General features: G+C 40.8%; 1 protein-coding gene across 4 annotated transcripts in view; it reads right to left on the reverse strand.

The window, feature by feature from the left end:
* Positions 1 to 619: 619 nt before the first annotated feature.
* LOC126094707 (BTB/POZ domain-containing protein 2-like) overlaps positions 620 to 16,429 on the reverse strand; it is an 82,899-nt gene continuing 67,089 nt past the window's right edge. For all 4 annotated transcript variants that reach the window (XM_049909240.1, XM_049909238.1, XM_049909237.1 and 1 more), the window contains one exon: positions 620 to 2,707. In XM_049909240.1, coding sequence (XP_049765197.1) covers positions 2,549 to 2,707 — 159 coding nt within the window. In that variant the 3' untranslated portion in view covers positions 620 to 2,548. The remainder of the gene's footprint in view (positions 2,708 to 16,429) is intronic.

A 16,429-nucleotide genomic window follows, 5' to 3' on the forward strand; every position in this document is an offset into this window, starting at 1 on the left:
CAACTTTAGCCTTCAGTTCCAAGAAACAGAATACAGTTACGTTTTTACACTGGGAATACCTTTCAAGGCCTCTTCAGTTGACCATTTACTATGTAACATATTCAAGTATGTGTAATTGTGCATGTAAGTTAACTTGATTTGTAATTCAGTTTTCTAGTCTTTAATTATGTCCCTTTTCTTTCTTTTTTAAAAGATTACCTGATGACAACTTGCTAATGAGGTGAAACCTGTAATTATACCACTTAGGTGACCTGAGGCTGAAATAATAATAATAATCATTTATTATTATTATTACTACTACTAATATTATTAATTGCACAACAGTCACAGTATTTCCTTATGGTAGTGGGCCTAGTTGGTTCAAAGATTAAAACATTAATACAAGATAGGAACTCTACCATGACCATGTGTTTAACAGTGACCTAATGCAAAACTAGTGACACATTTAATGGGACTTGACACTGACATTACACATCTACTGTTTACAACAATGAAATAATGTTATCTTTAACACATACCTAAAATTATTTTTAATCAACTGATGAAGCTTGTTTGTCAACTGATGAAGCTTGTTAATCAAGATTTACAAAATTTGGTCTCTAAGAAAAGCAAGCAACAATTCTTTTTCTGTACTATTTATTGAGCAATGTAAATACAGCTCTGATTACAGAAAGCAAGTGCTCTTTCCTCGATAAATCTTTTTAAATACATTATTTCTGCCTAAGTCTACACTGCACTCAAAAAATACTGAACAATTGTACACAATCATATGCGTGAATCACCTCTGTACTAAAGAATAACTGAAGTAATAATACTAGCAAACGAAGCAGATTTCAATGGCAAAAAATTAAATGTGGAGAGTAGACACCAACTTTAGCTCACTAGTAGAGTAAGTCTTCATTGGCTAGCTAATACTACAAGATACTGAGCCATGTTTGCCAGCCATATACAAACTTTCACTGTCAAGTGAGTTATGACTAAATTCTCCTTTCCACAGTTATGATACTAATGTAACATAATACTTCATACTTCAAACAACTAATTAACAGCCATCATGATTAAAACAGATAATAATGTAAAAAGATCAGCCTTAAAATGCATATGCGTGAAATGTTTTAAAGAAAGTAATTTACAAATACATATATTTTATATACATCTCTTTTTACACATTACTGCTGAGTTGTCAGGGAAAGCTTTAAAAGGTAGACAAAATTGAGAATGACTGGTACAAGTAGAAATAGCAATTAAGAGAAGAATTTAACCCAAATTGGCTCCTTAAAAGTGGGCAGAGTTCACTGGATCAGGAACAACTAAAGCAGCACATGTTAAATTTCTAGCTATTGGAAGTTTCTAAAATTCTTTCATTGAATAACGATGAAAAACAGGGCAGAAAAGGGTATTTGCAGAAGGGTTGAAGTCAAAAGTAACTTTAAACTGTGGCTGTGCTGCTTTTGATGCAGACTTAATGGTGGTTAAATGTGGAAAAAAATTGACCGATTTAATTTGTTGTCTGTGTGGTCTCATTCTAATACTATTTTGTAAAGCACAGATCTATTTGGGCAATTTGCTCACAATGTGTTGTTAAGAGTTGAATGGAAAAACTGGAACACTGATGTCTCAACCGTTTTCCACGCTGCCTTGATTTCAAAACATGATATATTAGAATAAAACAAAATGCCCATTCATGTTTAAAAAAAAAATCAAACTGTAAATAAAAGAACATCACACAATTGGATGACAAAACTATGCTCAATAAACAGCAAGATCTAGATAAACATACTGACTAATGTCTGTTGTTAGAGTGCTTTACAAGAAAGAGGAGTCATGCAGAAGCAGCTTACTCTAGTAAGATGCACTTAGATTGTTTATACATGAATCCTGATCAAATGGACTTTTATTTAACATGGGCTAAGCACCTGCAATCACACCATTTCACATTTACAAAAGTCTCACCACTTCGATCTCTTTATGTCTTCTTGACAAAATCTTGTGTCATATTTTACGGACTCGTGCTCGCAGTTTTTCCAACATTCAATCTCCTAACAACCATGTAAACACATTCCCCCATCCATACACAAATTACAACCTTTCTTTACATTTAGGTTGTTAAGTTCTTTTGTAATTATTTTCTTCTTTCAACTTGCATGTCATCTACTCTGATTTGTTCCTTTTCTTTTAACAGACAAAGTTTGAACAAATAAGTATGCACCAGCCAACATCAAATCTTAGTTTGACATAATTTGAAAAATTTAAATTGTAAACTAACATGTCATATCACAGTTACGTCTCTACTAATTTCTCTTCCGTTTATTGCTCGGATGTTTTTTTCTTTTAGTGTGCCCAGCACAATGCACCATTAAATCAGAACACATTTAATGGACAGAATTATATAATAATGATGAACATTCCTATTATTTTACAAAGAGAATACTAATATTTATCACAAGAAGTAGGATATTTACCCTTTAATGTGAGAGAGGAAACTTCCTACTTAAAATACAGTCACACACTTTCAGTCACAGCATCAAAAACTATTTAAAAAGTGATCTTATGTATAAAATATTATTTCTGGAATCTGGCCATCTTCAACTGAGGTTCCATTATTGTTCCCAGCAGCATAGGAAAACTGAAATGTAACTTTGCCGCCACTTGGACAGTCAAGCACCAGCTTCCTCAAACCTTTTGTGCCGTAGTGAGATTCTGGACCCTGAAAAGATTGAAGAAATTATGGTAAACACACAGGGAAAATACAAAGAAATAGTTGAAATGACAACTATATCAGCAGGTGGAGTTTTTCCGATACTTTGGTAATTCCTGGCAACTACACAGAACTGTCTATGGCTCAAATTAATAACTGAGTGATTGACAGATTGCAGTAGCTGGAGGCATTGTTACTGGTGTGCAGCCAGCTACATCTTGGCAAGGCTCTGAAGATACCTACCAAACAGGCAACCGGATGAACACATTGCACTTGGCTGGCAGTTTGCTGGCGGATGACCTCTATCACTCTGATGTCAATCACAAAGTTATTTATTATATCCATTAATGTAGCTTTTACACCCATCAACAATATTACACAGTCACACTTCTGTTTTGCATCATAGGCTGTAAATGTAATGTATCACACACACATCTGTGTAATTTCACTGCTTGGTTTTCCAGAGTGTTTATGTCTTGTTCCCCTGGTGCTTCAATATGACTTAGCCTAAAACTGGATCACTGTTGCTGTCTTCATTATCTGTCAACTGACTTGGTTCTTCTCACTGAAGACACAAATAAATCAGAGACATAATGTTATCAGCTAGTATCTGTTAACCTTCCTCCACAACAAAATGAAACATTGTGAAACTACTTGAAGAAAGTGCAAGGGTATCCACTTGACAATAAAATTCTACAATATTGTGCCAGAAATCTACCTTAATTACCACTTTTTTTCCCTTGTCCATGCACCACCACAGCAAAACTGTTTAGGAAATTAATCAGCAAATACATCTGGTTAACAGTATCTATTTGTACAGTGTAAAAAGGATAGACTGCTACACACCATAAAGACAACACATTGCATTTCAGACAGGCACAATAAAGTAGAATGTTACATGTTGATCTTACGGCCAAAGCCTTCTTTGGAAAGCAAAACACACCCACACCCACCTAAGCACACCTCACGCATACATGACCACTACCTCCGCTACTCCAACCAGAATGCAACTGCAGCTTGTTGAATAGAGGCAGCAATATGGAGTGGGGTGGGGAAGGGGACAGAGATAGCTGGGTATTGGTGGATGGGGGGGGGGGGGGGGGGGGAAGGGAACAGAAAAGGAGGGGAGAAGGGAGCAGAAAAGGAGAGGAGCAGAGCAGTGAAACAGACCGGTGGGAGAAATAGCAGAGAATGGTGCACAACAAGGGTGACAGGTATGGACTGCGAGGAGGTGATACGGGGTTGGAGGGTGTGGTGTCAATATGTTACCATAGGTTGAGGTCAGGATAATTTTGAGAGCGGAAAATGTACTGTTAGGGTAACTCCTATCTGTGCAGTTCAGGAATGCTGGTGGTTGAGGGGAGGATCCAGATGGCTCAGGTTGTGGAGCAGCCTGATATGGTGCCCTCTTGCCCCTCCAACCCAACAACCTCACTCGCAGCCTCCCAACTCTTTGCCTGGCAGCCTTGTTCTGCCACCATCTACTTCCTGCACACTCTGCCAGGCAATGCCGACTCCCCCCCCCCCCCCCCCCCCAATACCTGTACCCCACTATCCCTCCCCTTTCTCTGCCCTATTTATGACTGCTACTTCCGTTTGACACAACACAGTTGTATTCTGGCCAGAGCAGCCACAGGTAGGGTCCTAAGTGCATGAGGTGTGCTTGTTTGTTCGTTTGTGTGTGGTGTGGTGTGGTGTGGTGTGTGTGTGTGTGTGTGTGTGTGTGTGTGTGTGTGTGTGTGTGTCTTTTCCTTTCTACAATGAAATTTTCACTTTGCAACAGAGTGCCTCTGATATGAAACTTTCTGGCGAATTACAACTGTGAGCTGGACCAAGACACAAACTCTACACCTTTGCCTTTCACAGGCTAGTGCTCTCCGGTAGAGCTTGTTATGTTTACTTGGTTTGCAGTTATTTCTGATGGGAACAATCCAGTTACTAACCTGTTCACAGCAACTCAGTATCTGCCCCACCTTCCTACTCATAGTGAATCCTACTGCTGGTGTTATTACCATATATTCCTACGGCCAGATAGATTTATCTTTGAGACCTGGAATTTCCCTTTTCATATTTTCTAGTTTCTTTATGATGTTCAAACTTCTGACATTCCCCACTCCGACTCACGTTATAATACCCTTTTGTTACTTATTCAATCTCTTTCTCATGATTTCCTCCTCCTTGGTAGTCCACTATGGAGATATAAATGAGGGCTTATCCCTAATCTTCATGGCACTTTTGAACTACATGCGACAAGTCTTGTGGATAGACATGATGTCCTTTTAATGCCATAGTTTCCACCATCTTCTGTATCCTCACTGATCATTGCTGATTCTTCAACCTTTTAGGGGCAGTTCCTCACCCCTAGGGCATGAGATTGCTCTGAAATTCCATCCCCTCCTCTATGCTCTTGAACAGGGCTGTAGGCAGAACCAGAGTGACTCCTTATACCATAAGTCTAAGCAATGGCCGAGTGCAAAGTTGGGAACCAGAATGTTTTTAATATTATTCAGAGACACTATCACACAATCAGCATAACAGCTAATTCATCCAAGCTGCTGACAAGAAAAATATACACAAGAATGGAAAAGATAATTGAGGATCTGTTACACAACAATCAGTCTAGCTTTAGACAAAGAAAAGGCACCAGACGAGCAGTTCTGACACTGTGCTTGTTAAAGCAAGATCGATGGAAAACTAACACACCGTCATTGGCTTTGTTGAGTTACAAAAACCTTTTGACAGTGTGAAATGATGCAAGATTTTCAAATTGTGAGACATATGAGAGTAAGCTATAGCGAAAGACAGATAACATACAAACTTTACTAGAGGCAAGAGGGAACAATAAGACTGGAAGAACGAAGTGTTCAGATTAAAAAGGGGCTGATACAGAAATGCAGTCTTTCGCTCCTACTGATCAGTCTCTACGCTGAAGAAGTTAAGTTGGAAATACAAGAAAGGTTCAACAGTGGGATTAAAATCCACGGTTAAAGGCTATAATAATATAATTCACTAACAACACTGCTATCCTCAGTGAAAGGGGACAAGAAGTACAGAATCTGTTGAATGAAATGAAAAGTTTAATTAGTGCAGAATATGGATTGAGTGTAAACAAGGAAAAGATAAAAGTAACGAGAAATAGAAGAAACAAGAATAGCGAGAAACTGAACATCAAAATTGGTGATCACAAAGAAGAAGTAGTGAAGGAACTCTGCTAACCTGGAATCAAAATAACACATGATGGATGAAGCAAGGATGACACAAAAGATGGACTACAATGGCATTCCTAGCAAAGAAATGTCAACTGGTACACACATAACACTTAATTTGATGGATAAATTTCTGAGAATGTACATTTTCAGCATAGAATTGTATGGGTAATAAATCATGGACAGTGAGGACACTGGTACAGAAGAGAATTGAAGCATTTGAGATATGGTGCAACAAAAGAACACTGAAAATTAGGTGGACTGATAAGATAAGGACTGAGAAGGTCCTTGCAGACTCAGGGAAGAAAGGTTGGCTGGTTGGCTGGTTGGTTGGTTGGTTGGTTGGTTGGTTGGTTGGGGAAGGAGACCAGACAGCGTGGTCATCGGTCTCATCGGATTAGGGAAGGATGGGGAAGGAAGTCGGCTGTGCCCTTTCAGAGGAACCATCCCGGCATTTGCCTGGAGTGATTTAGGGAAATCACGGAAAACCTAAATCAGGATGGCCGGACACGGGATTGAACCGTCGTCCTCCCGAATGCGAGTCCAGGGAAGAAAGAACCATGTGGAAAATGCTCACAAGAAGAAGGGACAGGATGATACAACATGTGTTAAAGACATTAGAGGAAAGCCTCCGTGACACTAGAGGGAGCTGGAGAAGGTTAAAAACTGGAGGAGAGACAGAGAGAGAGAGAGAGAGAGAGAGAGAGAGAGAGAGATGGGGGGGGGGGGGGAGATAAATCCAGCAAATAATTGAGGAGGTAGGGTGCAACTGCTACTTGGAGGTGAAGAGGTTAGCACATAAAAGAAATTCGTCGCATGCCAGAAATGTGACCTGGTACCTCACTGTTTCTACATTTCTGTATGATGATCATCCGGATCATAAACCCTGCACCTAAATAGAGAACATATCAACCAGTCTCACATCTACATCTATGTGATTACTCTGCTATTCACAATAAAGTGCCTGGCAGAGGTTTCAATGAACCACCTTCAAGCTGTCTCTCTACCATTCCACTCACGAATGGCGCGCAGGAAAAATGAGCACTTAAATTTCTCTGTGCGAGCCCTGATTTCTCTTATTTTATCATGATGATCATTTCTCCCTATGTAGGTGGGTGCCAACAGAATGTTTTTGCAATTGGAGGAGAAAATTGGTGATTGAAATTTCATTCATTTGCTGTCCTGCAATGATTTCCATACAGCAAACAGGCATTTTGTTCTTCGGTGATGATGGAACTCAAGTTCCAGCATTTCCTCTTCGTTTATGCCTGACTACAGTGTAATGCTGGCTCTTGGTTTTCAGTCAGGATGACCAAAGTGAAGTATTTTGTCATTGTTAGACAATGTCTCTAGGACAGGCTGTTCCAACACCCATGCCTGTCCCTCAACACACCTGCAAGCAGCAGCAGATAATGTAGGCTAACTGCTACACGGCCCAATTGCATGTGTTCTATACATGTGCAATTTGTTTGGTCACCCCGACCAAAATTGCACAACCAGTGTTGTATGGCCTCGAATGCTATGGCCCGGTTGCAAGACTGCCCACACATCAGCACTTTGCACTCTCCTGCAGCCAATTCCTGGTGGTGTGTGGAGACACCAATTATTGATGACCCATATTTGCCAGAACCCCACCTACTTACTTCCCACACATTTATAGTGCCAATGGCATGATTCAGAGTATCTAAAAACACTTGCCATGACTTTCTTTCTTTCTCCAATTGTTATTCATAACACTGCTCTTAACACTTTGGAGACCAGCCACTTAGAGGAATATTGGGCCTATGAAATTGGCCATTTATGCCATTTGTAAGAGGGTGTTTTATCAAATATCCTGGTTCACTATGGGTAATTGTACCAGATAAAGATGATCATGAGCATGGATATTTAATAAGAACAAAGCAGATACTATGCACCCTCATCTAGGTGCACTGTAACAACAAGGGCAGCAGCAAGCAGCTGTGTGATGCATGGCATTCACTTATTGCACAGGTCTATACATATGCTTTGGCACTTCAATTTCTCAGTGTCGTCAACGGTTCAGAGTAAGAGGGCCATTGACATTGTCAATGGGGACCCAAAACAAATGAACCACTTTTATGTTATAAGGAACTTTGATGTTCAGCCTAAGTGTCAGATGTTGTACGTCAGAATGTGCTATTCTGCGTGTCAATCAATGGGCTCCGTCATTGTGAGATTTGAGGACTTTAAATACATAGAAGTGCAAATGAAGGTTCAGAGTTAATTTAGTAGTAGTCATGATCTAAAGTTGCGTTTACACTGCTATTTGTATCGGCACATGTATGAGATACACGTATATGCGACTTTGCGACATGTATCGCGACTTGTATGAGTTGACAAGTATCAACCTCATACATGTATGAGCGTGCGTTTACACTGGTTGATATGTATCACTGTGCGATAGCTTTCGACGACGATTTGGAAGATTTCACATTTTTATGTGCTGGTACACTTGCTCTTTTGGAAGATGATAGGAAGAAAAGGCGGAGGAAGCGTAGATGGTGGCAGAGAGAGTTTCTCGCGAATTAATGCTAAAGGATGGCGCATATTTCAGAAATTATGTTAGGATGAGTATGGAGGATTTCCGTGGTTTCTTATCACTTGTGGCTCCTCTTGTGTCCAAAACCAACACAAACTTTCGGGAAGCGATTCCACCAGAGGATCAGTTGGCAGTAACACTCCGTTTTTTGGCCACTTGGGATTGCTCTTGAAACTAAGATTTCATTGCAAAACATTTGCATTGTCGCGCGATTGCTAATGCCAACGTCTCACACACGATTGTCGGCATCCGTTGTCAACATTATCACGCGAGGCCGCCGGAATAATAGCAAAAAATTGATATACGTGCCAGATGCATGAAAAAATTATAGAATGTATTACATACTCTGATATATATAAAACTTTTACCTTCACTTCTTGGCATAAAACTTGCACAATGGCCTCGCAAACACGAAGAATAATGTTGCATATGGCACTTTTTGATGTTCTATGCAGATACATTAACGTCGAAACGATAGTCGGCACCTCCAAAACTCAAACAGCATGCGCTAATCATCAAAATAAGCGGCAGGCGACAAGACGACAGGAAATGATAGTACTGCGCATGCGCGAGTTCAAATGTCGCTCATACATGTCGCGTATATGGCCAAAAAGCGATATACAAAATGTATACGCGACATGTATGAGCTCGAGGGTCCGCATACAAGTTCCGTGAATTTTTGTATGAGGTGATGTATCGCGACATGTCAAATTGACATGTCGCTCATACATGTCGCGATACATGTATCCCTGTGTAAACGTACCTTAACATTTCGTCACCACCCCCCAACTACAGAAGAAAAGGAAGTTCGTACATAGTGGGGGGAAAGAGTAGCTGGACCACCAGAACAATTTCTAAAGATGACCATTCACCAGCAACCTTTATAACAGATAACTGACAGATCTTACACCACAAAAATATATGAAGCACAGACACCAGCTGATGTATGCCACTGCAAACCCATCTCTTTCACTTTACATTATTTAAAGTGTTACTGGAACATAAGTAATTGATGTACCTTCAAGAGCAATACATACTAAAAAATGTCCAAGCTCCAAATTTTATTTTTCATATTCATTTCAGTTCTTTGAGAGACTACAAATTTTAATATAATGACCACAGAAAGTATAATTATCCACTCAAGAAAGAAGTACGAGTTATTGAGCAATTTCTTCCTCTCGAGCTTCCAAAATTTCACACTCACTCAACTAAGCGACATATTTGTAGCAGAATTACAGCAAACTGGGAAACCTAATGAGTACTTGAATGAAATTATATCACCAGTCAAAGAGCGCGATGCGATACGATACATTGTTCTCATACAAAATGAGTCCAGTTTTCGAGTGACAGATGGCTTGCACATTGAAAAAGTCATGGCTTGACCTATACTCAGGTGTGGTCTTTTTAACACAAAATTGTGGATAGAGCTATGATCAGGCTTGGTCTCCAAAGTGTTAATAGTCTGTTAGGTTGGAACACTGGTGGTGTTCGACTCATTCCAAAGCTGGTTCCCTCGCTCTGATTGTGGGATGACTTTTTTCATCAACAGCTGCATTGCTTCTAAAGCTGGCTGTAGGACTCTGGAATAGATGCACCAGTTGCACTTCAGGTCTTACTATCGCCCAACTCTGTACGATCTGTTGAGAAATAACCAGTTAACTATTTAGTGCCCACCTCACTCTGGAAAGTGGATCCAGATGGGAAAGTGAATGAATGTCAGTTCCCAATGATGTGACTCACTCGACATTAAAGGAACATGTGGATCGATATGTAGTCGGCACAGTAAAATGGCTGACAAGCCTGGAGTAAAGTTTGCCATGCTTTGGAGGTCCCCTTGATAACTCTCAGCTTGTTGAGGGTTAAGGTAGCCTACTGACCCATATCTCAAGTTTCCAAAATCTGATGTAACAATTGCAATCTTAGGTCTGTACTCCAAAGTTAAGTTTGTCTCCTGTGTTTGCTTCTTTAGCTAATGTGTCAGTGAGTTCATTTTACAGAATACTGACATGACACAGTGTCCACATTAATGTTAGAGTGTTTCTGGAGCCATGGAGGTCAACTAACTGATCTTGGCTGTTGGCAACCAAAAATTTTCTGGAGCAGCACTGAGATATGCTGTGTAAGCAGCTCATGGAATTTCTCTAAACCAGGAAGTCCTTTGTAGTGAGAATTTTAAGGTATTGCAAGATATGGTAAGCACCTTCGCAGTCTATACACTGCCTGTGATTTGCAGGTAACACTTATCATGTCTCCTTGGGCGTTCAAAAGCATAACCAACTCTGTCATTGACTTTTGATCCAACTGTGTACATGCATGTCAAATTGGGATAGTCGTGAAGAACTGAATATAAAATGTGCCTGACAATATTGGGGTCAGCATTTTCCTTATGGCCATGGAAGAGGTCCACCCAAATCAAGTGACTGGGTACACATCATGAGGAGTGCTGAGAGGGTACTCAATGTACACAGACAAAAGAGTCAACTAACAGGGATGGGCAGGCATCTCACAATGTGACTGCACCAGGAGTTGCTGGCACCTGACCCTCAGAGATGGTATACCAGATTCCACCAAGAGGCCATCTAGAGTGCTAATATGGAAAACTCAAGGTGTCAACTGCACATCACTGAGGTGGACATGGTCTAACAAGCTCAGTACTGATAATACTGCTGACCCATAGGTAACACATCCATAGTACAGGCAGGATAAAATCAAGCTTTTTAGAATCTCAGAACTGTGCCCCCTGAGAAATCTGTGTGTTAAGTATCCCTGTGCAATTTGCCTTGAGCTGGCATACATGGGGTAACCATGTGGACTTACTGTCAAATAAAATGCCTGAAAGTTTGAACTTCTAAATGACTTCAAGTAAATGGTTGCTGACAAAGTTCTGGGTGGTGATGCACAGTCCCTAGTTTATAAAAGCACATCACCTGAGTTTTTATGATAGAAAACTGATATCCAAGATTCAGGTCCAGTCAGATATTTTTTGTGTGGTCTCTGAAGTTTGCATTTTGCCAAGCACAATGATGTAGAACTGTAATACAGACACAGGTCATCCACATACAGTCATGGCGGGACATGGGTCCCACTGCAGTCAAGATACCACAACTGTGATGGCAAAGAGGGTTATTACAATCAGAAATGATCTCTGAGGAACGCCAGTTTCCTGCACATATTGGGTTCTGAGGATTGAACCTATCCTGACCTGTAACATTTGGAGGAATAGGAAATGGTTAAGCACCCACCAGATACAAACACTGAGATCAGGCATTGGTGATGTATGGAAGCAGTGCACACTGCTGATTCCAGTCAAATCATTTGGTCTGTGGTGGACCGGTGTGCCCAAAACCCATTTCGAAGTTGTGCAAATGCACTCTGGCTTCCCGGCACAAACAATTGCTGTGTGATTATTCTTTCAAATAATTTACACAGGCTATCCATGAGAGAGCTTGGTTGATAATTAGTAAAAATTTGAGTGTCTTTTCCTAGTTTTAGGATAGAAATAATAATATCCTCCCATCATCTGGATGGAAATTCCCTTCCTGCCAAATGTGATCTATGAGTTTTATGCTGTCATTGCCAAGATGTTTAAGCATTTAGTTGTGGATTGTATCGGGTTCAAGAGCTGTGTCTCAACACACTGAACACACTGGTGAAACACTGAATACCCATTCACTAAATGGAACATTCTATGATTCAAAGCCTTGGATGAGGATGGATAAGTAGTTTCAACCCACCAGGCATTTTCAGGTCAGGAAATAAGGATGGTAGTTACCGCATGTGGAAAACTTGGCAAAGTGCACCAAAAAACATTCATGAGTGCCTGTGGGATCAGTACAGATACCACCACTGAGGGACATGCCTGCATCTATTGTGAATGGTTGGTGGCTGCAAATGTTGCGGAGTTCGGTCCATACATGAGATGATGGGTTGAAGCCTCTTACAGAAGATACATATTGTTCCCAACACTCTTGTTTTCTCTCTCTCTCTCTCTCTCTCTCTCTCTCTCTCTCTCTTAATTAAAACCCCTGCCTGAGGCTGAAGTCTCTTGAATGCTATTAAATGTTGAGTAGACAGCTGGCATTCATGTTATGGATGTCCCTTTTGATACTCTGGATAGCTGGAGCCATTTCTTCAGACCACCGTGGCATGGGTTTCTGGCAGGGAGGGCCCGAAGTATAGGGTATTGTTGCCTCTGCAGCACAAATAATTTGTCAATACTATCTAGAACCACCCTTTCCATATCCTTCTCTTGACTGGCTTCAAAAATTGCTTTGGGGTGAAAGCTAACCAGTTGGCTTTCTGAAGTGATTAACATCATGCATATTCCATTGATAAGTTATTTGAGAAAAAAAAGTGATAGGAAACTGCTCACCATCACAGAGGTCATAATGGACATCCCACTGGATTAAGGGGAAGATGCTCAGCTGCAGACTGTGATTTCTATGGCTGAATATGTTCCATGCTGTACTGCAATGTCTTGCAGCTCTAGTGTTATGTAGGCAGACATCCACTTCTGAAATTAATAGCTCTATTATATTGCCCCTACTACATGCATTTTTGCTGACACACACAGGATTGTGGACAATGAAGTCCACTAGTACCAGTAGAAAGTAGAAGGAAGGGTGGAGGCATCTGCTCTACTAGCTCCTACATGGACAGACCTATCTGGTTGTAGATGAATATTACATACAGTTACCCTAAGTGACTGGTGGACATGAATAGCCACAACTTCTAACACAGTGTTTACAACTTCTAATGCAGTGTTCAGTGGCACCTGTTCACTGAAAACGACAGAGTTATGAGTGTGCAGACTCCTCCACATGCCCTCCTGATGTTAATGCAACTTTTGCTGTAGGATTTGTAATTTTTAAGTTGGGAGTTGGGTTTCTGTGAATTGTGTCTGCTGGTGACACACCAACCGCAGAGTAAGTGGCTACAGCTGCCCAAATTCAGCCAGGTGGCAATGGTAACTGTCACAAATTCCACTGAAGGAACATCAGATTGGGATCTGAGAAAGCAGTAAAGGGTAAACAGGAATGACAATGTGCCAATGACTCAAGCTCCACTCAATGGTATTCCTATGTCCAACCTTAGGGGGATGGAGGCCGGATTGACCGGAGCAGCAGAATTCAGTTTAAGTTTCTATTTTTCCTTCTTGTCCTTTTGATTTCTGCAAAGATTTTCCTGCTTTGACTTCTGAGACAGGAGAGGACTATTCTTTTCTATGACATGCAGCCTTTTGCTCTTTCAGCCGCTGGTCTGTTTCATTTCAAGAGCGAGCACTTCGGTAGTAGTTGTCCTCGTTCCCTGGTTATGTTGGAGAGGGCTGCCACTTCTTGAGCTGTGCCGTTGGTGTGTTACCACTACAGCTGAGGGTTTGGGGTGGGGGGAGTGGGGGGTGGGGGTGGGCGGCAAGGAAACTGATATCCCATACCCTAACTGAAGAACTGGCATCAACATGTGTCTGGGGCTAGGAGTTGCTATCTGAGACCTTGTAATCATGCCAGGTGTACATTTTGACATAAGTCTGTGAGGTACAAAGTCATGTTGACTGGGCGGAGCTGTTCAAACTTTTTCTTAGCATCCAGATAACACAGGTGGTCAATTTTTTATATTCCTGGATTTTTTTTCCTCCCTCTTGTAAACTGAACATTTTGGGTGATAAGGGGATGATGATGTGGGCAATTCACACTTGTAGGATGATGTTTGCAAGGTCTGCCCTTGGGTTTTCCCCATCTACATGTCCAGCAAGTAATCTCATTAGTACAGTGAGAGAACATGTATCCAAATCCCTGGCACCTGACTCAACTCGTAGGAGGAAGAAAACAGGATCTGAGATCACATCTATAAACCATGGCCTTCAATTATTCAAATAAAACATTTCCATCGAAGACTAGGATAGAAGCTCCAGTGTCCACCATATTATCCTTAGGTCCTCTCTGAATGCCAGTACCACACCACTATATTAGTGTGAAGTTCTTCATCTCCTGTGATAGGTCCCAATGGAAGATGACACCTCTAATTCTGTTGAGTTTGTTATGAAGATAGATGATAACTGGTGAATAGACAAAATTGTCACATGTCAGAAGTGCCCGTGATTGGATCAAAGTCAAAGTTTTGATTCAAAGAGATACATTTCCCATTTTTTGTATTGCAGGAACTCCTCTGTACTTATCCTCAATATTTTCAATGAAAAACAGTGGGTTCATTGTCATGAAACATTCTCATTCAGTTCTGGAGCACACCAAGAACTGTGTGAATCCTGTTTACTGTGTGCAAGAGATGGCCTTCTTGGCATGGCCACCAGTACAACGAGTTCAATATGTTTCATTGCAGCTCGCCCTTCCTGATGTCACTCACTTCATCTTGTTGTCCCAGACTGGGCAACACCTACTCCTCAGCATATAGCAGGTTACAGCTTGATTTCATGTGAGCCTAGGGGATTACAGCTGTGATGGCATTTGATGACACCCCACCCCCACACAAAAAGAAGAAACACTGGCTACCATGCTGGATTTCTGATGCAAAAATAATTTCTACCCCCCACAGTTCTGTGACATTTAGAACAGGTGAGGTCACATCCTACAAGGGGACCACAAAAGTAATTAAGCCCAAAAGGTTGTGAAATGAGCTAAAATTGAGGGGTATCCTAATAATAGTAGAGTTGTCAGTGTAAAAGGTATAAGATTCCATTTAGCCACCTCTAACAGAAGGTGGGGAACTGCAGTGTGTCCATTATAGCCTGCAACCCAAAAGCTGGGATTTCAAAATACAGAAGAGCTCTATTGCTCAGTTCTTTCTGAGGCTTCATTCTGACATTACATGTCTTGTTCAACTCTTCAGTTCTCAACTATGGAAGTGAGGAAAAAAATTGAACTGCTTCCTTTTCTGACTCAAAAATAATCTGACAAATTTCACCAAAGAAAATTGTAAAACATGACAACAAAACTGAAACTTCATTGAGATATACTTCAGCACATGCTAATTTAAGGGTGGAAGAGATGAAACAGATCCCCCATTCACTTAGACAAGCATGGAAAAGTACAGACCATACTGAGTGATTTAAACACTTCGACACCTCAAAAGTCGCAGCTGTTTGTTTATGTTCAGAAGAGCAATGCATAATGTACACAATTAAATGAACAAGCTGTCGAGTGTGTCAAAGTGTGATATGCACTGAATAATTTGTCAAGTATTAGCTGTTAATTCATATATGAAGAGGAACCCAAATGAGAATTTCTCTCTGTCAGTTGGTAGAACACTAGCTCTGAAGTCTCCTGCAACACACCATTTTTGTATCACTTGCCAGAGCAGCATTTGTCTGCAAATAGTATTGTGGTCAGTTTGACTGTTTCTGCAAATGCTGTTCCAATGTGTTCAATATTTTTTCACATACTGAAATGCCAACATTGGGTTCCATTTCCAGTTAGGGAAATCAACAGCAGAAACTACTGTAATGCTTTGGACAGTTTTGGGGAGGAAGCTTGGAGTCAGGCTATTGAAGATGAATCAAGACTGAAACGTCCCTCAACTTCCAGAACAGACGAAAAATTTGAAAAAATCATGCTTGATCATTGTAGAACAATTGATTGATGGAAATGACTGGGATATCTTACAGCCCATGTCAGTGAATTCTGACTGAAGGTCTGAAGAGAAAACATGTTGCAGCAAGCTTTGTTCTGTGTACTCTTTCTGATGCCCAGAGAGCCAATCATTCATGCATGTGCTGAGAACTGAAACCACAAAGCCACAGACAGAAATTGATATGATGTTTGATGCCGAAGTTATCACTGGCGACAAATCGTGGTGTTATGGATAGAACCCACAAACTAAGCAACAATCCAGCCAGTGGGCGGATTCATCACCAAGAAAGCAAAGCAGGTGAGATCCCTTGTGAAGACAATGTTAGTTTGTTTTGTTCAACACCAAAGGGAAAGGTCCACCATTAATCCATTCCACCTCCTC

The sequence above is a fragment of the Schistocerca cancellata genome, chromosome 8, assembly GCF_023864275.1.
Source record: "Schistocerca cancellata isolate TAMUIC-IGC-003103 chromosome 8, iqSchCanc2.1, whole genome shotgun sequence".
In the NCBI taxonomy this organism is placed as follows: domain Eukaryota; kingdom Metazoa; phylum Arthropoda; class Insecta; order Orthoptera; family Acrididae; genus Schistocerca; species Schistocerca cancellata.